Raw genomic sequence first — 23,590 nt, forward strand, 5'->3', positions numbered from 1 at the left:
ACAAGACAGAAGTGTTTGTTTACTCCTCAGCTGATTTCAAAAGGCGACAAAAGAGCAGCGGTGGGAAGGGCGACGCTGTGGTGTCTACGGGCACTGTGAGTGAGTTCCAGCTCAGCTGCAGCAGCAAATAAGAAGCTTTAAGTGCCTGGTGCTGAGAGGGCTGTCACTTGTTGCTGCCGAACAGGTGAACTTCATTATCTCCCTGTTCTTCACATAAGAGGTGGTGAAAGTCTGCACTGACATCATGCATTGCTTTACTTTGCAGTTTTGCAGATACTTCAGCGTGTCCTCTTCAGGAAGGAACTCATAAGGGGGAATCAATTAGAAAAAAACTGAATAAAAGACGAGGAAAACATCTGTCTCTGCTCCACATAGGGCCGGCATCCCGCTGCTGAAGAGACAGAGAGGTCAGGAGAGGGTGGATAATTCATTAGGCACACAGAGTATAGCCATTCATTGAGACAGAGATGATGACTCAACCAGGAGTAATTCTAGCCCATGATACCATATACTGTACAGTATGTTACACTCTTAATGCAATAATGTGATGTTTCATCTTTATTTTTGTTGGTCTTACCAAATACCATCCTCCTTTGTCTTCATTTCTCGAGAACGACCTTTATGTTAACTCTCCTTTCTCCCAAATGTTTGATGAAGGAACAAAATGTCAGGAGAAAATAGTATGCAGTGTTTTTTCAAGAATAGGCCAAAAAATAGCCAAGTGCTTTCGCCTTCATGAGTAACATTAAAAGTCGAATATAGAGAATCAAGTTCCTGACAAGACATGAAAAGGTCAGCAGAAAATGGATGAAATGTGAGTGCCGGAGATTAAACACATACTAATATATTTTAAAAGATGGTTCTACAGTATATTAGGCTCTTCTGAAATGTCTGTAAGCTTTCTGATTTGCATTTTCACTATCAACAATGACCTTTAGCTCAATAGTCTCAACAAACTCAATGCCTCAACAAAGAAACTACAGTAAAATAATGAATCAACACTGGCTTCAATAAATATGTATAAAAGCTGAAAAAAATATTGGTAATATAATTACATTCAAATATTTTTGCAACCAGACCTCATGCAGACAGGCTCTGTGATTTACTGGAGTCTCATGCCTGAAGGTATGCTCAGCATTCGAGCAACAAAAAACAAAGTGGATATCAACTCAAGGTTACTGCCTTTTATCAGAGAGCGACATCCCCAGTTAAAGCTAGAAAAACAACAGCAGCATATTACTCTTCGGTAGAGAAGGCCACAGAGTACCCTTAAATCTTTGTGTTTTAAACTCCACGGGAACTTGAGAGCCCTTAAGGGAAAGGCTTTTAATCCGCTGTGAAAACAGCTGTTGAGCGTCTCAGGGGGCTTGGCTATTTCCAGGAGGACCATCTCAAGTGCCTATCCAATGTGATCAGCATCTTCAATGGGACAGAGAGCCTACCAAACATGGCATTTCACACCTTACGCGAGCAGACAGAAACTCACTAAGAACATGACATTAATAGCAGTGAGTGAACTATGTATAGAAAATATGTCATAGGAAATTAAGGCCGTGCTTTATGCTCACCTTCACGACCACTTGATTTGTTTTCACGGAGAATTATAAGATGGGAAAACAGGCCCTGGTTTCTAAAGCCTGACACCGGCACAGAAACCATGTGCATTCCTGAGGTGTTAAAAACGCCCTTTCTGTGATTATCATTCCAACACATAATTTGCCATTTCACAATCACACAGGGACTAGGAGTATGATAGCATGCAGCCATGTTTGTTGTTTCTCCTGAACATCCTGACAAAGGGACACTGATAAGTGATAAGCTGATGGAGTCATTTTGATAGGCTGTTCGTTCATTAGCTTTGTTTTGATTCTTGTCTTGTATAGCACTTCATGATCTTCTCATAAAGGAAGGTCAGGCAAGGTATTGCATTTGAATATGCAAATATCATTCATTTTTAAAAACACCCAAGATACCACCCAGCTGTGTTACTTGAAAGCTGCAATCTGTAAATATTCACACGTTCTAACTAGAGCAGAGCAGAAGTGTTGCACAAACAAGTTTTTTGTGTTGCTGTGCAGTGAAAATGTCATCATAAATAACGTGTGCAAATATCAAATTTATTGCAGCATTCAGATGAGAGGGCACTAGAGCTGCTCATTGGACAGGTGTGAGCTGACACTCCCAGTCAATCCTTCTCAATACCACACAGAATGCTTGGAATTAGATACTGACCACAATAAATGAGTTTGAGTGCTTAAGCATATTTCTTATTCTTTATTCTCAAGTATATTCCATCATTACGTTCAATTATTCTCTTCTGCTTGAAGGTCACACTTCTAAGTCAGGTGTCCTTTTATTCCCTATTACCTTATGTGCGTACAATTTGCAGACAAAAATGCCAAAAGATATCTACACAAACATTTTCATTGTCAAATTATCTCTTATCACATTATCTGATACATAGACAATGCATGTGTATAAAAGCAAAGTGACGTCCCATCTCACTGTGGTATGATAGTCTAGAAGCAGATGGCTCTTGAAAGTGAGACTGAAAAAGTGCCGTGGAATTAATGAGAAAACTTGGACTCACAACAAGTCTATTTGATTAAATTGGCTCATGCACAAAGAGACATGACAGACTTGAATTAATGGAGAAAGGCCTGTGGAATGAACAATACTAACAACATCAGTTAACAGAACGTCTTGGCAGAGAGCAAACCAAGGAGAGCTTTAAGATGTTCCCTGTTAAGATCAAGTTAGTGATTGGGTTGGTTGTTAAATTGCTCCACCCTCTCTTCATGAGAATATGAGATACCAGACTGATGGGCAACATCTTCGTTCAGCCACCCAATCAAGACAGCCTATCCTTCCTCCAGAAACTGTTGATAGAATCTTCACATATCGCTGAAAACCTGAGATGATGAACGTCATGGCTCAGAGTGCAGCTGTCTGGGAAGCAAAGCAGCTTGCTGAAAGACGCATGACTGTTTTTACTCAATGAATGTGCAGCTCTACAGCCATTCTCAAAGCAAAGAACACATGTATAAAGCCTATGTCCACCTCACTGTAAGAAGGTGCAACAACTAATCTCAATTCCTATATCTAAATGTAAAATCTAAAGTAGACTGCAAGTTATGATGATGGCAACTAGGGCCCCCAGCACCACCAGGTGAGAATAACTAAGAAACAGGCATTATTGCTCACAACTACTCTGTCTCCTTAATTCTACAAAACAGCTTTTAATGCAGACTGAGGCAGGAAAGGTTAAAGCAATTATCTGTCACACTTGTATCTAATCCTCCTGCTTTTGCTGCTATGCAACGGGCACATCACAAAATTAGACATATAACCTGTTCTTGGAAGCCTTTACTTTTGTTTTACTTTCCTGGGAAACCTACTCCTCTTGCACAAAGAAACAAATGTGTTTTTCCGTGCCAGCGACGAAAAGTTGGTAGTTCCCATGTGCAGCGACTGCCACCATGGCTACAGACACCCTAACTCTGTCACAGTACTGCAGTACATTGTTCGAGACAGAAGTCCAGTGTGGAAGCGCCACAACAATGACCATGTCTCTTCTAAAATGTCACAGCATAGATGTTACATAGAACTCAAGTAAAATGAACAGCACCACCAAAAGTGCTCTATCAGGCCTGGCTTCCCTCTTCATATCTGATATAGATACTCCCTCAAGGTGACGCTAAAACCATTAGCTGTTTTAGCAGTCTGAAAATGAATGAAGTGATGGATGAGCCACTGTTGTGTTGCCACACAGGTACTCTTTTGTATTTCACGTATCTAACATGATGAGTGAATGAGTATTAAAACTTGGCGATCTATCCCTGAGCCTTGAACAAAGCATTGTTAAGCGTTGTGTGTGTTTTTGTGAGTGTGTCCATCGGCGAGAGAGAGAAAGAGAAGAGACATGAAACTTGACCCCGGCTGTCACTTGAATCTGGGCAGCAGGAGAAACGGATGGGCTGAGTCAGAATGTGTCTTTGCTGCTGAAGCTGCCTTTCTGTCCTGCCACACACCAACCCAGCATGCCTCCCATACAACCTGAGCTTGAACTGCCAACATCAGCCCTTTTCACCCTGCTGCCCCTTTGCGTATTATTGACTTACTGAGACAAAACACACAAACCTGCCAGAACATCTCGCCATCATGGATAGGAATATATCACAAACTTGCACTGTTGCACTGTTACAGAATCAGAGTGTACTGTAGATGCACTCCTCTGGAGGGCTTTGCAGCAAACTGGCAATTTTCCATTGCGTCCTTGCTCACGTGTCCTGTCACTCAACCCGTTACCATGGAGATGAGCTCAGCTTCTCTGTGGCTCCTGCTTTAGTGCATGCACTGCAGCAGAAGCGGGCACCGCTGACACTTTCGCACCTCACATGCAATCAGAAGCCCGTTTTTTTTTTAAAAACATCCACTCGTGCAGTAAAAGCACAAAAGCCCTGACTGTGTTGCTCAGCCATTAATGTTACACTTTGATCCAGCGGGATGCAGCGGTCACTAAATGCATCTCAAGGTTGAGTATCACCTCGCTAAGACATGTTACACTCACTAGGATGAGGATAAAAAGTTAGCAGCGGTAGTAAAGGGCAACTGCCACTTCAGATAAGTGTATTAAGTGGGGACTGAATCACGCCACTGCACATGCAGAGTGCGTCGCAAACCAGTCACCTTTAAGGAGCATGACACATGTGCAGCATGACCAGCAACAACACAAGACAGCAAATAAATAACTGAAGCTTGAAAATTGAATGACATGATTAAGAAAAACTTTTTTTTAAATCAGCTGGGACTTTTTCCCCCTTGACTGTTTTTTTTAAATCATAAATTGTTGTGCCATGTAATGAAGTAGGCTATAATAATCTAGTCCAAGGTTTATGGAGTTTAACTGTTTCCCTTCAGACAGCTAAAGTGCCGTGTATAATTACTTACATCACGGTTACTTCAAACCAATAGGCTAGGCTGCTGATTCCTCTGGGATTTTCATTTGTGAAATTAGCTTTAACTCTGCTTGCCTCTTATCCCACGTGATTACAAACATTCAGCCTCTATGGAATTGTTGACATCTAAAGAGATTAAATAAAAACGTCCAAAGTTTTTCCACATACATTAGTCTTGAAGAGTTTCTGGTGAAATCAGGGTCAGCAGAGTGTAGCCTACAGCTCAATTATTTTCCTTACTTTGAAATTTGGGACTTCCTTTGTGATCACTCGGAGGAAGGTCTGCGAACTGCACCCGGTGTCCCGACATGTCCGATGTCACCTCTCAGGTCAGAGCCACGCGACCGCCGACTGTGTTCTCTGTTGTCCGGGTTTTGTTTTTAAAGTATCCTGTAACTTCCGAGCACGCGGCGGGGCGGCGTCGGGTGGTGAAGCTGCAGCGTGGGAACCCTTCACGGAGACGCACTACGCACCGGCGGTGAGCTGCTGTCACTGACTTTCCCCTCTGCTCTGTGTGTTTGTGCTGACTGTGTGCCAGTACTGCGGGTGAAGCAGCCCCCTCGGTCCAATCCTCTCACCTGCCCTCTGCTCTGTAGCCTTATAGTTTAAATGGCCCATACGAGGAACAGTGGAGCAGGGAGAGGCACTATCTCTCCTCCAGCATTAAAAAAAAGAAGAAAACTTTTTTTCCTTCTCCCTAATGTCCACATGACTGCAGGGTTACGTCATCACTGTAAAGCTTCATCATAACTCCATAATAAAGTTTACTATATAGGCTCTAAAACCAGCCTATATAGGCCTACTGATATTTTATGAATGTAGATTGTAGGACCAAACTGGGAATTTTACCTAAATGAGGAAGTTATCCCTTTATCAAAAGAGCATCGTTCTTCTATTTAATATTAAAACTTTATAAAACAGTATTTCACAAGTTCATCATCTATTACTAATCATGAACCATGTTTTGTTTTTAAGGCAGAGTACTATGAAGGGCATCGGTCCGAGCATCCCACGTTGTCATGAGTTTGAGAAGAAATACAAATTCCTTTATTAATACAGTCACTTTGTGAGTGCAAATGGGGGGCTACAATGCCACCTAATGGAAGAAATGTGCAACGTTATCAGCGGACTGGCATCCGACATATCGTCTGAAAGGGGGTGGACAAAATACTATGAATAATATCATTTTCATGAGGCCTAGCTGTAGTACCTTACTGTTTCATAAATGACGCCAGGTCCCTCTTCCATAAGAGATGCCTGTTGAGGAAAGGAAGGAAAAATGCTAAAAAGGAAAAAAACTAAATTATGAAAAGTTTGTATAGGCTAAAGTAGCCTATAGCCTTTGTATAAAGAGTAAGCTGGCCATTGAAGTGGCTGTACTTGATATTTTCATAAAAACAATGTATCAAATAAAGGTGTGAAAACAGTTTGACAACATGAAAGAGGTCTGGTAGTAATGAGGCTACACAGAACCATCACCTGAATCTGCAGCTCCCCTTGGTTTTTAAGAAGCTTTATAATGACTTTCAGTTCATTGCTTAGCTGTCTGGCCGCAACTTCACTGTTCTGGTTCACTCAGCCGCTCTCATAGCATTGCTTTCAGCTACAACAAGCAGCTGTTTTCAGAGAAAAAGCTCTGAACCCCCTGCTGAACATTACCTGCTCAGCACCAAACAGCAGATGGACACAGTTAGCGACTGGCTGGTGAACATAGTGGAGCATTTAGCAGCTAAAGAGCCAGATGTTTCCCTCAGCAGAGACCATAAGCTGTTGCTCCGTAACTGATGGATGTATAAATAAGCAGTAGTTTTCGAATATAATCGCCATATAAATTTAAAAGGTGATGATACAGTGTCAATGTTGTGTTCACAACTTGTTTTTGCTGCCCCCCGGTGGCAGTGTGTGCGATGACATTACAGTGCACTCCACAGCTTTTAACTTCCATATAGTACACAGCACATCTCCCTCGTGATCAGAGCCCTGACACTACCGTCATTTCATTCACTAAGTTCTGCAGGCTGACCTGATTGAGAGGCCGCAGGCTACTGCACTTAATTTAGCATGCCTAGCTGGAGCTACAATTTTGCACACAAGTAGCTGGCATTATCATTGTGATACTGGATGACAATGTATGTGTAAATTTATGCAAAAGACATTATCAAGCAATGAGCATGTAGCAGTTAAACACAAAATCATAGACAATCTGGTTTCTCAAAAACTTTATGTTGAAATATTTTGTCAAAAGCCTAAAAAGAGATGGAATAATAGAAAAAAGAACCATTGGATTGTTCTCACAGTCACAAATCAGACTCTCTGGACTTGTCTGATAGGACCTTTGTGCAAAAGAGAGTTGCTATACAGTTATCAAACAATGCAGCTATAGTGGAAAATGGCAAACCAAGTTTCTCTGTAATAGGAAATGGCATACAAAGCACAGACATTATAGAAAAAGCACTGGTCTGACAATAAAAGGCAAATAAATACTGCATACCTAAAAGCATTTCCATGTACTGTAATTGAACAGCAGTGACGATTTTCAGTCATGTCAACATAACCCAAACTAACAAGAAGAACCGGCTCACACTCTTTCAAACACTTTCAGAGACCACTGCCACTAATTTGGCAATGCTGGCATATACAAAAAACAAAGTATGTGCACTGCACTACCTTTCTTTCACTGTATAAATCTTATAAAAATAATTTCAAGCATGTAGAAAACTAAGCAGAATGAGAGGTTCTTAACTCTCAACAAACAGTTTTTACTTTTATGCACATCCATTTTGCTCAATGTACATTTTGGATAACGAGGCCGCCATCGACTTTGCCAGTTCCTCGTCTCGCTGCCTTTGCATCTGTGAGTGTCTGCACCAGTCCTCGTACTCTGGGTTGGGGAGACTCTTGTCTGTAAGGACGTCGTAGTGACCATTGCTGAGCCAACTCAGCCAGATAGCTGGTTTGGAAGCATCCTCCTCCCCGAGATAGTGCACCATGGTGGAGACAGTGGGGCTCTCCAAGCTACCCCCTGTTGTTAGGTGGATGTTGACGTTAAGCATTTGGCTCATGGCGAGAAGCTCAGGGTACCCCGCCCAGGCACCGTCCTGCGCCGCGTTGATCAGGAACTCCCCTACATCCCCTTCAATGATGGGGTTGAACTCGTCCAAGTGGTCGGCGATGTGGTGCACCGTCTGCTCCCTTAGCTCCCCGTGCCTCGCCTGGTCCCCGTACGTGGCTTTGCACACAGCTCTGTACAGACAGTTGCCGTCTGGAATGATGTGGTACCTATATTTATGCCTCTCCTGGAGGTACCGGTTTTGTTTCTCAACTTCAGCCAAGTACCGTGTGACTTTATCGTTGACATCCTCTCTCTCTTGGCGTCTCTGTGGAGGCGGCTCCTGGAGAACACTGAGCTCAAAGGCCCGTCTCTCATTTGATGCTGGAGCAGCTTTGCCACTACTCTGATCACTGAAATCGCCCTTTATGAGGGCTTCAGGCTGAGCTGCCCTGGAGGGAACTAGCTCCTCTTCATGTAAGGAGGCCCATCCGTTGCTTCTGAAGGGGGCATTAGTCACTGAAACTGTATCTACTTCACATGAACTTTCAGCCGTCCTCTTCTTTCCTTCTATCCTGGGTCTACATATGTTGCTCCTGTTGAAAAGGTGATTTCCAACCAGCTCTGGGCAGTCAGGAAAAAGCTCACCTGGCCCATTTCTTAGATGATCTATCAAGTCCACAATCACATCAGAGTCACAGTCATTACAGAGGATACTTCCACCATTATGTGATTCAGGAGAGCGTGGTTTGGTCTTGGACTCCCGCATGATATGGACAGGTACAGACCTCTCCACTCCATCAGGTCTCCGGATTAGTATTTCAGCAGTCGATGTGAAGTAGACGGGCCTCATAGACGAAGCTTCATAACATGAAAAAGCAGGCATGTTTGCGGAAGAAGCAGCCTCTCTCACTGGATCCCCGTTGGTCGCTGAAGCGCCTGGGTGTGTAAATCCTGGTTTCTCAGCCTCAGAGGGACTTGGCGTCGTCCCGTTCAAACGCTCAGACCCGGCCGATAAAGTTATTGTAACTTTGCGAGACGACTTCGGGTAGTGTGTCAGCGCACTGTTGTACAACTGCATTTTGAGAGAGTCCTTTATACTGAACGACGCAGCCGTGCTGTTACAGAAAGATGACAACATCTAAAAATAACGTCTATGTCATCAACAACAGTAAAGTTGTAGGGAACGTTTCCATGGCCTGAGTCGTGTTACCATTGACACGCAGAGACGAGTAGACTGTCCAGTTTAGCCCTCTTCCGTCATTTGCTGTTGGGGTGCCTCCCTAATTTTAGACTTCAAACTGATACAGGACACTGTCTGATTTAAGTCATTCAGAATGTAATCTATACATTTTCCGTTTAACTGCTTTCAAAATAAAATCTTTATCGACAAACATTTTAGAAATAAAATGTAATTCGGGAATGTAAAGTTGGAATTTGTAATAACTTATAATTGTCAATATAGCAGTGTTCTCTATGCTGGACTGAAAACATTTTAATACAACTCATAACAAACTTGAAATAAAGTTCATGCAGAGCTGCCCATGAAATAAAGTTATTTATTTACACCTTTACTCGCACATAAACATGTTCAGAATCAATAATACGATAATTCTGCTTCCTTCTTTATTTTACGACTATAATTGTGAAGAACACCGTATTGCATAGTTTTGTTTGAAATGTGTTGTATAATGATGCATCTATTGTTATAATAATTATCAAGATTGTTGTTACCATTATTACATAATCTAAGTAAAAACTAATATCCAGGAAAACATTTTTCTCCTCTCATGACATTGATATGACTTAACAATTAAGCTGTGGTCTTTGGATAACTGTAGCACCATGTGGTCACTCTTGGTTTCTCTATAACTCCACCCAAATAAAATATTAAGAAATCATAAGTCCATAAGATTGTTGCGTTTACTGTGATGAATAACTTCGATATTTTAAGTGTTTGGGTTCCTCTGTCCCGACTTTTTAAAATGATTTGGAAAAAACAAAACATACCCTGGCTATGTGCTGCCACCCTTGCAGGCTAATCAAAACAACATAGATGACTGTTACCAGAATTAAGTGATACTTTATTTTGAAGGAAATTCATCTAATGTCCGGTATCGTTTATGCTGTCTGTAGGCAGCTTGACGCAGCTCTCCATATTCAGGTCCTGGTGTCTGACTACAAGTCAAAAAATGTGAAGGATGTGATGCGTCACAGTTAAATAATTTGAGTGGTACTGTGTAAAACAGTAACGCGTTAAAGTAGGCAAATATTCTCCTTTTCTATTCCGGCAAAAAAAGGTCCTCATTCCTCAGCTTATTCACCTGTAGTAAATAGCATCCTGTTGCTAAAGTTATTTCCAACCAAATGAAAACGGCCATTAAAAAAGTCAAGGTAAACAACGGCAGAAGTGCTATCTAGGTTTATGAAAATAACATTATCTGAATACACACAACACCTCTCATTTAAGCCTCCTTATTACGCTATAAACTATGAACCACGGAAATCAATGATTTACTGTTAGGATCTATCTCACTACTAAAATCAGACCCACTTCTATTAAATATATTTAAATGATTTCGGATTTTTCATTTCATTTTGTGTTATTATGAACATCATTATTTATTCAGGACCTTTTTTTTATTATGAAATAGGGAGTGACAATAAATTGAACTATGGAACTGGCTGATATTGACTTACTGGCAGGCTGCTGCATGCCTAACCTGCTCATATCTCTATTTTTAACGCTTTGACTGTTTCAGCTTGTCTGCTTGAAACAGAGTTACACTACTAGTGTTTGGTAAGATTGTGCGTCTTTAATATAGACATGGCCTCAGTGGAGCCAGTTACTGCAGCGGTTAAATATAAACTTAGAGAAATTAAGAAACAGGCCAATATTATGGACTGTCTATGGTGGGTTTGAATTTGAAAAGGACTTTGTCACATGTTTGTCGCCTATACTAAAACATTATCAACAGCGATCAACAGCGAAAGTGGACCAAGTGGATCCCCCCCCCGAGGATCTTGTGTTTGTCATGTGATGTTGCGCTCAAGCAGAGTACCACAAACACACACGCGGAGGCGACATTTAGCTTCACAGAGAGAAATGGACGCCGTCCGCCACAAATGCATGCAAAGAGACGATGCTGCAGCAGCTGTCGCAAGGCTACGCACCGCATACAAATGAGGACATTGATCGTTCCCTTCGCTGTACTGTTGTCTTTAGTAACCTGCATTGGTGCACTAACCTGCAGATGGAATAAGGCTGGCTCAACGCCCTCCTTATTACACCCCCGTGGTCTATAGCCTAGCCTACTGTATTTTCCAAATTCCCGCGAGAAATTACAGCCAATAGTCCTTTAGATAATGTTAATATTTAAAAAGAAATTACACAAAAAACGAAGGAAAAACATGTTCCAGCCTCTACAGGGATACTACAGAATGAGCAACTATATTGACAACTACAGTGAAAGTACAATGTTACAGAATTTGCAGGTATTATCCTAACATCACAATATGATTTTTAAAAAGCACAATAGAACCACAGGTTAAAAAGCACACACGTATAATAGGAGTAGGCTATTTTTTTTTTTACACTTAATTATATAGGCGCTACAAAAAACAATTCTGCATGAGGTATCCAATTAGTCTATACAAAATACAAAGCTGTGCCAAAGGAGATAAAACCACAAAGTGCGACAAGATAACTAAATGTATTAGGTAGTGAACAAGCCTACCACACAGACCACAAGTCTAAATCGGTCTAAAAAATGTATAGCCCGTAGCAATAATGTTTTCATTGGGGTTATTATTTTGTAAGATGTTCCCACGAGGACCGCAGTGCTGGCCTCCAGTCTGTTGTTGTTGTCATCCTGACAGCCCGCCTAAAGTAGCGCCTTTTCCTCTGCGGATCATCATTTACTATATACAAGGTGTTTTGTGATTGTTTTGAGGCTCTGCAGCAGCTAAAGCTCAGCAAGACTGTATCCATGTCAGAGGGAACAAGCCATGCTGATGTCAGAGATTTTTCCTCTGCCCTCCACGGTGGGAGGATCTCTGTGCGTTGAGTCACGCAGCTGTCAAAGATAGCTGTCACCCAGTTTCAGGATCAAACACACAGTCAATGAGAAAAAGGGCTTTGAGCCGAAGGGACGCGGAGATCTCAGGTAACCCAGCTCAAGTCTCCAAACAAGGGCGACGAGAAGAGAGAAACAAAATTCCGCTAACAAAAACGGGGGAAAGGAGCGAGTTTTGATGAATAAGGATTTTCTGTTACACGCTGGGGATATCTGGAGAAGAGAAGAAAAACACTGCACGAGCACAAAGACAAATTTCTTCTGCGCTTGACGAGGGAAAAGTGGGCATTTTCGGGCGGAGATGAAGGCGAAAAAGGGTAGGTTGGATGCTTTTGAGACAACATTAAGTCAAAATTGGTTTCGATAACCAGAGGGAGGTACATGACGATTAACAGAGCGATTTCCCTCATATGCAGACCATGCAGTCTATTGTTTCCTTTCCAGACGTGACAGGGGGCTTTTTCTGCCATGTGCTGGCGCGGTGTCAAAAGTCGATATAACCATGTTTGCCCATAATTTCTGATTTTCTACGTATGTTTAACTCAAGGTTTGGCACAACAACACACTGCTGCGTCGCCCTGTGTGTTGTTTTTCTCGTCACGGTGTAATTAGGCTAACTTAAAGCGCGCACACAATGTCAAGACTGAACTAAACGAGGCTTCCTTTTCAGTTTGAATACAAGCTCATTTTAAATGTCGGCCGCTACATTTGTGTCGAAGTTTGGCTAAAGTGATGCTACAAGTCAAAGTTTGGCGACCATTGTCAGTTCAGGAGTTTGAAGTGTTGCGTTTTTGTTTTGTTTTTACAACGGGCACGCTTTAAAAAAAACTATTGTGTTTTTTTTTAACTTTCTCCCACTCACGGAAACACCTTCAGCACGTTTATGTTGTATCTAAATCCAAATGTAGGCTAATGTTCATTCTGACCTCATTGTGGGAAGTTGCTGTTGCCTTGTTTCATTCGTGGACCTCGTGGTGCTGCGCGCACACACACACAATAGAAAACCCTTTACAAGTTGTTTAAACTCACAAAACCAGTATGTTCGCGGCCTTATAACGTATTTTCTGCCCACTCTGTTAAACTGTGATATGTTGGAGGAAGTTAAGTTTATGGCGAACTCGCCGTTTCCATGTAGAAACTTTTGAATTGCATACAAAGGACCACGCAGCCCTAGATTCTTTTGTTTAGTCTGGAGACGCTGATTTGCAACAGGTCTCCCCTCCCCCTTCCCCTCTCTCCAGCCTACGTAATTACCTCATCCTGTTGGCCGCTCAGACTTGGGAACTTTCTTATTCACTTCCCACTAGTTTGCCCCAGAGCAGACTGCAAAGGGTTGTGGATTAAATATCATCAGAATTTCTGCGTTTTCTTAATGGCGTTTGGGCTGCCTTAACAACAAGCTGCTGGTATTCATATTCATAAATAGTAACCTAAATATCATATGCTCATATGATAACTACCAGTATCTAATTTTCAAAAACTGTTTTTTTTTTTTTTTTATATTCATGACTTGAGGACAACATTTGCTGAAAACAAGGCTAAAAAAGACTAATGGCTGATTTGGAATCTGATCAAATTGGGTATTACAAACGGTTTATAAGCAGGTTTATTTTCTCTGGCTAAAACACATTCAAAGTGTTTCAAAGGCCCAAGTCCTGTTTGATCATGGTTAACTTTGATTAGACATGCCTAAAACGCTGAATAAAAAAAACAACTGATAATCAACTCTGTAATCTTTGCAAATATGCTGTTGCCGTTCTTCAAAACAATCTCCCTTTTATACAGCGATTGTTCTTGTGGTCAGCCCCGTTGTGTGTTACTTATCCAAGCATGCAAAGTGTGCTCTGTCTGTGCAATAGACCTGGCTTGTATTTGTCGAGGCAGGTTTTATAACTGCCACACCATCAGACCAGCCTTTGTGACGTCCCCCCTACATCCCTCCCCCTCTCCATTCCCCCCTAGTCCTCCTCCTCCTCCTCCTCACACCCTCCCTCCCTCACTCCTTATATGAATCACATGGCTGAACTTGACAGCTTGCTTCTGACACATCAGCTGCCTCCCAGACAGCTTGCGTTCAGTGAGCGGCTGCGGCAGAGCGGCTGGGAGATCGACAACAGGGTGGCTGACATAAAAGGATACGTATTTTTCTTTGTCCTGTTCTCATACGCTCTCCTTTCTCCCCACATGTGCTCCCTTGCGCAGGTTTGATGATGCTGTCAGGGAGTGAGACGGATGATGAGGACAGCGTGGACGCCCCTCTGGATCTGTCGTCCAGCGCGGGCAACAGTGGGAAGAGGAAACGGCGGGGGAATCTGCCCAAGGAGTCGGTTCAGATCCTCCGGGACTGGTTGTACGAGCACCGTTACAACGCTTACCCCTCTGAACAGGAGAAAGCCCTCCTGTCCAAGCAGACTCAGCTCTCCACACTGCAGGTAGGGACACAGTTATGACAGGAAAGATAAGATTACCCATAAACCCATAGGAGCGTAAACAGACCCCTGTAGAAGACGAGAGGAAGCAAGTGTCAGCTTGACTGAATCATTTCCTGTCTAGATGGCAAACAAAACATGACACACAAACAGTGACTTGAAGGTCAACTAAACCAGCTTGATGTTGCAATATTAAAGCCTGAGACAACGTGAGTAAACTCACTCCCTGTGTACTGTGGGCTTGGCTGAGGCACTTGGACAGGAATTTCCCTCCCTCCAGCCCCTTTCCATCCCAGCTGTCTGGGAACAATGCAGAGTCATTTACATGGTTAGAGCAGCAAGTCTCCCTGAGCCAGTTACGACTAGCCTGGAGGACTGAGGGGGGAAAAAAGAAGAGCAATGACCGTGATTACCACTCTGACAAAGGAGATTACTTTTTATTGAAAACTATTTTAAATACAGGATTAAGAAGTCTGAAGTAGACTTTTTGTGGCAAGTTAATGTTTAGCTTCTCATAGAGATGTGATCATAATCTTAGAGTTCTGTTTTTTCAGTCCTGCTGTGCTTGAATGATATAGAGGAAATATAAATGTGTGAAACATACAGGCTCTGGTGTGAAATACTGTGTCATGGGTGTGCTTACCCTTTGATTTTGAATTCTCTATTGAAAACACAGGTGCAAACAGCACCTGGGCATAAGTGTACCAGCAGATTTTCTTTTAAATTGCAAGGCATAACATAAGTGAGCCATGTGATGCGGCTTTCTCACAGCATGAATTTTTGTTGTCCTGTTTCCAGGTGTGCAACTGGTTCATTAATGCACGACGTCGACTTCTTCCAGAGATGCTGAGGAAAGATGGCAAAGATCCTAACCAGTTTACCATATCCAGGAAAGGTAGTAAGGCTGGCGACAGCTTCTCTGACAGCTCCCAGTCCCCGAAACACAGCAGTCCTGCAGCAGGTATGGAGGAGAGGAGCTATGACAAACGTGTTCTTCACCCGTCCAGCTTTGAACCCACCATGCCCAGTGTCCTGAGGAAGGCAGTGTCTCCCTCCATACCATCTCCAACCTCCATGTCTCCTTCTCCTGGGCTCATACCCACTCGCCCTTCTGTCATCTGTCACACCACTGTCAGCACAGCAATGCAGGCCAGCCCGACAGCCTCCCACCCCTCTGTGCCAGGAATGAACTGTGACAGGGCAGCTGAGCTGTTTCAGTCTGCACAGGCGCTGCTCAGATGCCGGGATGAAGGGCCAAGCGGCCAGCCACTACCCACCACTACCACCATCCTCAGCAGCACCAGCATGGAGGGCAACCTGAGCCCCCGCAGCGGGCTCTTCAACACCCCTCCCCCCACCCCTCCAGACCTCACACAAGACTTCAGCGGCTTCCAGCTCCTGGTGGATGTGGCCCTCAAACGGGCTGCAGAGATGGAGCTGCAAGCCAAACAGCTGGTCTCCTAAAGGGAGAAAGTGACAGAAGAAGAAGAGGAGGGAATAGAGACTGACTTTGTGTTTCAACTATGGAACTCCTCTGAGTTCAGTGACTTGTCTGCACGCAACAGAGAACAAATCCACATGAAAGCCTGATCATTTATATTTTTGGTATACCAATCAAATTGATGAGGATGTTTTTTTATGGAAAAAAACTGTATCGAGGTGCCTTGGCTGTAAGTTGTTTATTCATTTCACATACATGCGTATGTATCTACATGTGTATCTTATTTGCACACAGGGACCAAAAATGTTATCAGAGAAATGCTGCCTGTCTTATGTCTTTACATTATACTGTGTATCATTTTAGAGAACGGAGCAAGAGCTAGAATCAACCCTCCTTCATAGACCAATCGCACGGATTGGCCACATCAACACATGTTTACTGTTATACATTTCAAAGATCAGTTCATGATTGGTCTGCCTTGTTTGCACACTAAAAGGCAGAGGAAGGTCATCTCAGTGTCTTAAACATACTTTGCTCTTGGCGTCTATGACAAACTTATTCACTACTGTAGTAAAGTTATGTGTTTTTCATGAATATAAGTATAGTATTGATTTTGTAATTTACCTTTACTTTTAGCTTTAAAAAAAAAAACTCTTATCCTTTTTTTTTTTTTTTTTTTTTCTACTTTTTCCCACCAAGGGAAATTTCAGATGACCAATGTAGCAGGTTCATAGTCTGAGCCTTCATCCCATCACTCAGCGAACACGACGGCCAGTGGACTGGAAAATTAAACACTACAGATGTCTTTTCTGCATTTGCTTGTTTTACACCCTGACAAAGACAGCATTTTTGAAATCACCAAAAAAGCATTTTCATGTATAATAGGACCATGTGTATAGTTAATGTGACATGATGCCCAATGATGTGATTTCTTTTCATACTGTGCAATGTTTGTGGCAAATAGGGGTCACATGGGATTCAAATAAAGTTTTGTTTTTCTACATCTCAGAATTGATCATTTTGTATTTTCCATCCTGCGGATCACCCAGATCACTTTCCTCTAATGCACATTCATGCTGACTATATTCCTTTAAATCCCACTGAATTCTGTGGAGATTACTGATTCATCCCAAAAGGATAAGGAGAGCGTATTGAGTCAGAATGTTCGGCAAGTAAAAGCAGGGTGTACAGGAGGACAGACATAGTATAGCGTCTTTCCACAGGCTCCCGTTCAGGCATTCAGAGACATTCCTGTGTGTGAGAGGTTTACAACAGCTCCTGCCAATTAGCATAATCCTGCATAAATTAACACAAGCAAACGGCAGACGTCAACAGTTTCTTGCCAGCAGGGCTTTATGTGTGCCTGCCTCTCAATAGAGTCAATGTAAGTCAATATATAAGGGAGCTTACAACTGAGTCCGCTGGCTCGATCACAGCTAGGAGGACAGCTGTTCACTTCTAGTCCTGCTAAAGCTTCTCTATTAGCCTCAATAGGATTTGTTGTCTATATTTGCTGAGACAGCTACCCATTCATTTATTACATGTTCTTCTCTGAAGCTCAATCAATCATCAATCTATTTTTCTGATTTGAAAGGAATGAAAACCTTTGCTGAGGTTGTCTTTTGTAAAAAAAAAAAAAAGACCCCAAGAGCAATCAGTACACCATGTTCACTAATCAGCTAGCTACAATATGCGGTTGGTCTATCAGAGTAATCACTTAAATAATCATTATGTTGCTTAGTCAGTGGATGGAGCCTGTCCCTGCTGGTCATCAACAAATGTTGAGTTTTCCACCCTTTTTTCAGATGTTGCCTGTCAAACGTGACAGCTCTTGTGGTGGACAGACAGGGTTCAAATTTGGGGATGTAATCACTAAGGGTTTAAACAGACCTCCAGGCACACAGTGGGCAGTTGTAGACCACCATGATGGCCATCTGAAAGGTGGACAGACCCAGGACCAGGCTTTATGCAAAGACAACACCCACTTCTGTAAACCCCTTTTCCAACACCCCACCCCACCCCCTGAACTCTGGCGACTGAGGTCAGCATGCCTCCCCTCAGCATGACTGATGTGTGAATGACGAATCCCCAGAAGCTGCATGTACAGGAGTGACAGGGCTAAGCCAAGGCCAAAAGTGCTGTGTAATTATGGGGACCCACCCCTGCGGAAGGGAAATGCCCTAAAAACACACCATGCTGGCCTTGTAATCTGTTTAATTATATTCCGATTGAAAACACATGGTGAGACAGGGAAAGAAATAAACGCCACAAAATGATGGCAATGATATATATTTAATGCTGATAAGAGCTCATACACGTGCCATAACATCAACAGTGTAATAACATTAATTACAAAATGTATATCTGCTTAATATGTTATTTGTTGTTTTTTTTGTTTACATTTACATAGGGAAACATTCATTTATGTACAAATGTTTATTTGAATGTTTTTCTCTTAATGTAACTACATCACAAGCTTCAGAATTGCCAGGATTGCTGCAGTGTCTTTTGAGTTTAGCAATTAACCACAATCCAACATTCTGATTTCTAACTCCCTGCTATATCAGGAGTATTATACTGATATGTTAATATAATAAACATAAATAAGAAGTCAATCATTTGACAGACATTTCAATTCAAATACAAGTTCCAAAGTAAAAAATACTAAAATGAACTTCATCTACATAAAATGGCGGTAAGTTTGAACTATTGTAACTCAATATAAATATCCTCTCTAATATTCAAATTGACCAACTAAAGTAAATATAAATCATACTGTATGGTTACTTCATCACTTGAGCTCCATCACAAACGTCTCTCAATGAAAGTTTCAGGTAGCTGTTCAATAGGGACAAATAGCAGGAATATATCCTGACCTATAATTTTCAAATGGCACAAAAACTTCAATCAATACAGAGAATTGGATTACACACCAAAGTCCTGCTATTCTGTTATCAAAACAATAATGTGATGGTAAACCAGTTCAGGATTGTCTCAACATTCAAGCAGCTGACAAAAAATACCATGTTACATTGAAGTAATTAGGGCTGAGACACTCATTAGGAAATCATCATTCAAAAAAGATGGCATGTATATTATTCCCTTGTTTAAGATCATGGCCTATCCTTGTGGCTGGGGTTATATACAGTAAGATACAAAGCCATGGGTCACACACACACACACACACACACACACACACACACACACACACACACACACACACACACACACACACACACACACTTTCTCTCTCTCTCTCTCACACATACACAAACATCTTCCCCTGAGACTGCTGTTGTGCTCGACTATCATATTAGAAATTAAGGCTGATCACTGAAACAGAAAAGACAAAAAAACAGGTGCCTGTCATGCAAAAGTCATAAATAAAACATTAACACAGTATAAGGGCCTTGTTGTCAGTGCATAATAATAATCACAATGTCAATAAACAGTCATTGTTCTCCTAATCAATAAATTAAACATGAATACAAAATATTACAAATCTGATTTTTTTGTATGGCCTTCAAATAATTGCTTCATTTGAAGGCGGAGATAGTGCACACACAGTGAGGAGAAAATAGTCCCTTTTCACTCTTTCTCACACTTTAGTCTCAATACTGTCAATAAACCTCTCTTTTCTAAAAATGACATAATAAAATATAGTACAACTACCAGTATTGTACCAAATATCAGTATTTTAGCATTATCTGTTACACAGAAGAGTTTGAACGCAACATGAGAAAGAATTAAATCTGTTTAGAAAAGACAAAAAATATCAGTAACCTTGTGTCAGCATGCATGTCATATCATTATACTGTGTGTTCTTTATACAAACGTGTTTTGCTCAGTTTAAAATGAGACAAGACGGGTGGTTTGTTTACAGTTTGTTGATACTGCTACCTTAATCTTCAATTACAACAAGGACCCTTTAGACCTTGAAAAATAGGAAGCACTTTTGAAATAACACACACACACATGCTCTTTCTTCCACTCACACACACACAGATTAGGTTTGTGGCATTTTCGAACAGTGATTTCTTTAGTGAACTGCAAACCCAAAATCTGCTCCTGGCTCAATAGCCACTTTGCCTCACCTGGAGGAGCAAAATCTGACCTCTTGATCTTTCCTATAGGCTTGGCCTCCTGCTGCTGGAAAAGACCCATTTTCAGACATAGTGTTGAACTAATTGACACTAATGTTTGCCCTCATTATACGAATCAAAAACTATATATATATATTATAGTATTTTCAGAAATCATAGGATTTTATACAAATAAAATCAAATATGAGTGAATAGGTCTGGTCTCTCCATTTGATTTGATGTATTTGATCTGAGCAGATCAGATCAAATACATCACTTGTGTGTGTCTGCATGTATGTACATACACACACTCCACATGCACATGCATGCTCCCTCTCTGTTCCCTCTGATTCTCAGCACCTGAAACACATTAACGTAAAGCATCAGTGCTGGTGCTACACCTGGCTTACTTTGTAATATTAGGCCACTTTAAAAAAAAGGGATTTGTAAGATACTTTTTTGAGAGTGAGGGGCGGGTGGAGTTACAGGAAGAGGAGGGACTGCTACATCGAAGCTGGGAGAAGGAAACGAAGGGGTGACTAGGTGATAAATAAATAAATAAATAAAATACTGTAAATGTACATTTCTTGTTCAAACAACTTTCATCGTGACTGACCCCACAGTGATCATGGGAAGTCTACAAAAAATGTGATTATGCTAGCACCCTAGCCTTACCATTCAGTGCTATTGTGTAAATGGAACAGTGTATTAGGCATGTGCGTAGGTACATGTGTTTGCGTGTCTCATAGTCTGGTCTGAGCCTCGGGGATATAGATCTCGATACTGTCTGCACTCTCTGTAGCAGAGCTCTGCCGAACCGACGCGGCACGTTTGGCAGCTAGCAGGCGTTTGCGAGCCTCCAGACGCTGGCGCTCAGAGCTCTCCAGCGAGCGGTCCCTAGCCAGGTGAGGGTGGCCCTTCTGGGGCTTCTTTGGCACGGGAGGAGGCATCCTTCTCTCCTGGACAGGAATGACAAATAGTCTTAATGACAGACCACTGAGTCCTCATGGCAAGCTTCAGCTAAACACAGTAAGGAGCAACACAACTGCAGCCAGCTTGCATTAGGGTTAGAAATAGCGGTGTAGCTGACGTCGGCATAATGTCAGAGCATGCAATTTTTGAATGAGGTTATGGTTCACAGTGGCAGCCATTTGTGTGGGGTAAGAGAGCATGGTGGTGGCCACTGCGTGAGGTAAAAGTGACCATTGGAGATGGACAGGCCCCAACGGTGCATGGCAGGTAGTAGAGTAGCTTCTCAAAAGCAGCTCACTGTCAACAACAAAACAGAACAAAACACACAAATACAAGTGATGATGACGTCAGGCAGGCAACAGGACAGTACGCAACACATATTTGCATGCTACAACAAAACTTCACTGTGAATCATCATCAAAATTCCAAGTATACAGTAATGGCAGCAGATAACATGCAGGTTAGTAAAGCATTCCAAAACAAAACTGAGGCTAGATGAATTTGATTATTTAAAATGGAGCTGAATGAATTCGATATTTGACATGTGTGTCTGCACCTGAATTTCTGGTGGGGTCAGAGGTTTCCAGTTGTTGGCTTTGAGTTGGTGGAGCTCATCAAACTTCAGGCTAATGTTCTCGATAGATAGCTGCAGCATGTCCCAGAAACCAGCCAGGTCCTGGGAGATGGGCCGTGGGTGTGCATTTGGGTTCTGATACACAAAAGTGGCAAAAAACCACACACACACACACACACACACACACACACACACACACACACACACACATTGTTTATATGCTTATTGCACATTTTTGGAAAGATGCTTGCTGTTGCTATTTTGGAATTGGAAAGACACACACTTTTAAAAATCAGGTGCCATACTGTAAGTATGTGGGAGTACTGGGCCTGTATCCAGAATATGCATTTGACATCTTTATAACCCTTTTGTTTTGAATCTTAGGTTGAATCAAAATATACTAGTTTGTCAATCTATCTGTCCAGTACTCATCTTTCATTCAACTTCCACTACTATACTATAAACATAGAAATTTTAAATTTTTTTAAAATTGTATTTTTTTGCATTGTATAATCAATAATTAGCATCAGTATTAAAATAAAAAATATTTTGACTGTTTCAATGTGTACTTACATGTATATATAAGCATCTAAAAATCCCTTTTTGTGAGACTCAGTTTTCACACAGCAAGTGTGAAAGATGTGCAAATGCACACTCTACACTAGATACATAGTAAATGAGTGCTGGTCTAGCCTGTCAGGATGATTTGTGCAGGATGATGTCAGTGTTGGGCGGTGGGGGAGGCTGGGGGAGCATGCAGAGGATGAGGTGACACATACCAGATTCTCCTCACACAGCTCCCGGAACTGCTGGAACTTCTGGGACATCAGCAGCTGGGCACTCCCCACTGCACTGCGGATCTTCCCCAGGACTGCAGAAAGACACACACGCATGCACACACGCACACACAATTCACAATGCAATTACTCACAGAACCGCATACTGCAGGCATGTAGCGCTAACAGAGAGGGTGCATTTGTAATGCAACAGAAAAGCATGCGCTAGAATCCCCTTTTATCTGTGCCCCCCAGGAACAGAAGCCATTAAGGGAAGTGAAATAATTACTGAAATGATCTCCAAAAATAAAACACTGCATGAACACAAAATTAAAAATTGCATATTTATAGCACATAAAAAATGCTTTAGTTGCAGTCATGTATCAAAAAGAAAACTTCAAGCATCTGGTCATTAAAGAATGTACTATTTTATCTCTCTCACAATGTATGTTTGGCAGACTGATATATGATATAAACAAGGTTGTACTGCATAACCTGACTCCCACGGCCATTCCTATTGACTCACATATCCCTATGGAGAGGGAACTGTCAGTGCATACATTAGGCTACATGAAGCAAATGGGATCAGAAACTGAGAGGGGGGTAATGAATCTGCATTACAGAAAAAATGTCTTCAACTCCTTCAGGATGTGTGTGTGTGTGTGTGTGTGTGCGCGTGCACATGGTAGCGTGGGATCTGGGGAAACATAACCTTGAGAGAGCCTCCCTGTTCTGCACGTTCTGTGAGAGAATCTCTTGCCTGGAACCATAACAGCACACTAGCTGCATAAGCAATGGCATTTTCTGTAAGGCATGAAATCAGCTGTGCAGCAATGACAGGTATAAATACAGTCCGTCTGCTGGGGCTTGTTTGTTCAGTCTGGTATGTGCATGTGAGTGTATGTGCATAAAATATATTTGGACATGTGTATACAGACATGCACTGCAGTGCGTATAAATGTCAAGATCAAATAGTTGCCTGGAGGCGCACTGAGAAAAAGCCCTTCACTGTGTTTGTGTGAGAGATCGTTATACAGTGCGTCTAAAGGACAGATGTGTGGCTGGGGCCAGCAGCGGTCTATTGATAAGTATGCACGGTATGTCTGTGGAGGCCAGAGGGCCTGAGACAGGAACAAGCAGCTATTGTGGTCCAATTCCATGAATACCAGCACCCTCCAAATCAGAGGATCAGAGGATCAGAGGAGAGGAGAGGAGAGGAGAGGGAAAAATAGT

The 23,590-nt window shown here is 42.0% G+C and overlaps 4 protein-coding genes across 6 annotated transcripts in view; 1 reads left to right on the top strand and 3 right to left on the bottom strand.

Moving 5' to 3' along the window:
- Nucleotides 1-5,421, bottom strand: part of si:ch211-285f17.1 (sickle tail protein homolog) — a 109,735-nt gene extending 104,314 nt beyond the window's left edge. Inside the window, exon 1 of the mRNA XM_038729333.1 lies at nucleotides 5,199-5,421. Coding sequence (XP_038585261.1) covers nucleotides 5,199-5,268 — 70 coding nt within the window. The 5' untranslated portion in view covers nucleotides 5,269-5,421. The remainder of the gene's footprint in view (nucleotides 1-5,198) is intronic.
- A 1,741-nt stretch (nucleotides 5,422-7,162) lies between these two features.
- On the bottom strand, nucleotides 7,163-9,325 carry LOC119910669 (OTU domain-containing protein 1). The gene has a single exon (XM_038729400.1). The coding sequence runs from the start codon at nucleotides 9,146-9,148 to the stop codon at nucleotides 7,724-7,726; it is 1,425 nt and encodes a 474-aa protein (XP_038585328.1). The 5' UTR covers nucleotides 9,149-9,325; the 3' UTR covers nucleotides 7,163-7,723.
- Nucleotides 9,326-12,080: 2,755 nt separating this feature from the next.
- On the top strand, nucleotides 12,081-16,959 carry tgif1 (TGFB-induced factor homeobox 1). Its single transcript, XM_038729405.1, has 3 exons — nucleotides 12,081-12,400; nucleotides 14,286-14,515; nucleotides 15,311-16,959. Exons 1-3 carry the CDS (start codon nucleotides 12,385-12,387, stop codon nucleotides 15,974-15,976), a joined length of 912 nt encoding a protein of 303 aa, XP_038585333.1. The 5' UTR covers nucleotides 12,081-12,384; the 3' UTR covers nucleotides 15,977-16,959.
- Nucleotides 16,960-18,226: 1,267 nt separating this feature from the next.
- dlgap1b (discs, large (Drosophila) homolog-associated protein 1b) overlaps nucleotides 18,227-23,590 on the bottom strand; it is a 56,524-nt gene continuing 51,160 nt past the window's right edge. Inside the window, exons 9-12 of one of the 3 annotated variants that reach the window (XR_005445686.1) lie at nucleotides 22,361-22,452; nucleotides 21,564-21,716; nucleotides 21,239-21,304; nucleotides 20,861-20,994 (exon numbers count right to left, since the gene is read on the bottom strand). Coding sequence is in view for 2 of the 3 variants with exons in the window: in XM_038729417.1 (XP_038585345.1) it covers nucleotides 20,779-20,994; nucleotides 21,564-21,716; nucleotides 22,361-22,452 (461 nt within the window). In the remaining variant the exon portion in view is untranslated. Of the gene's footprint in view, nucleotides 21,305-21,563; nucleotides 21,717-22,360; nucleotides 22,453-23,590 lie in introns of all 3 variants that reach the window. The other 2 variants (XM_038729417.1, XM_038729422.1) reach the window with 2 other exon arrangements.

The sequence above is a fragment of the Micropterus salmoides genome, unplaced genomic scaffold (assembly GCF_014851395.1).
Source record: "Micropterus salmoides isolate LMB-PRFRI ecotype aquatic unplaced genomic scaffold, ASM1485139v1 Ms_hic_scaffold_1, whole genome shotgun sequence".
Classification (NCBI taxonomy): Eukaryota; Metazoa; Chordata; class Actinopteri; order Centrarchiformes; family Centrarchidae; genus Micropterus; species Micropterus salmoides.

Coding starts and splice junctions, on each gene's coding strand:
- tgif1 (XM_038729405.1), top strand. Junction 14,516..15,310: donor CTCAGCTCTCCACACTGCAG/GTAGGGACACAG, acceptor TCCTGTTTCCAG/GTGTGCAACTGGTTCATTAA.
- LOC119910669 (XM_038729400.1), bottom strand. CDS start 9,148: ATGTTGTCATCTTTCTGTAACAGCACGGCTGCGTCGTTCAGTATAAAG.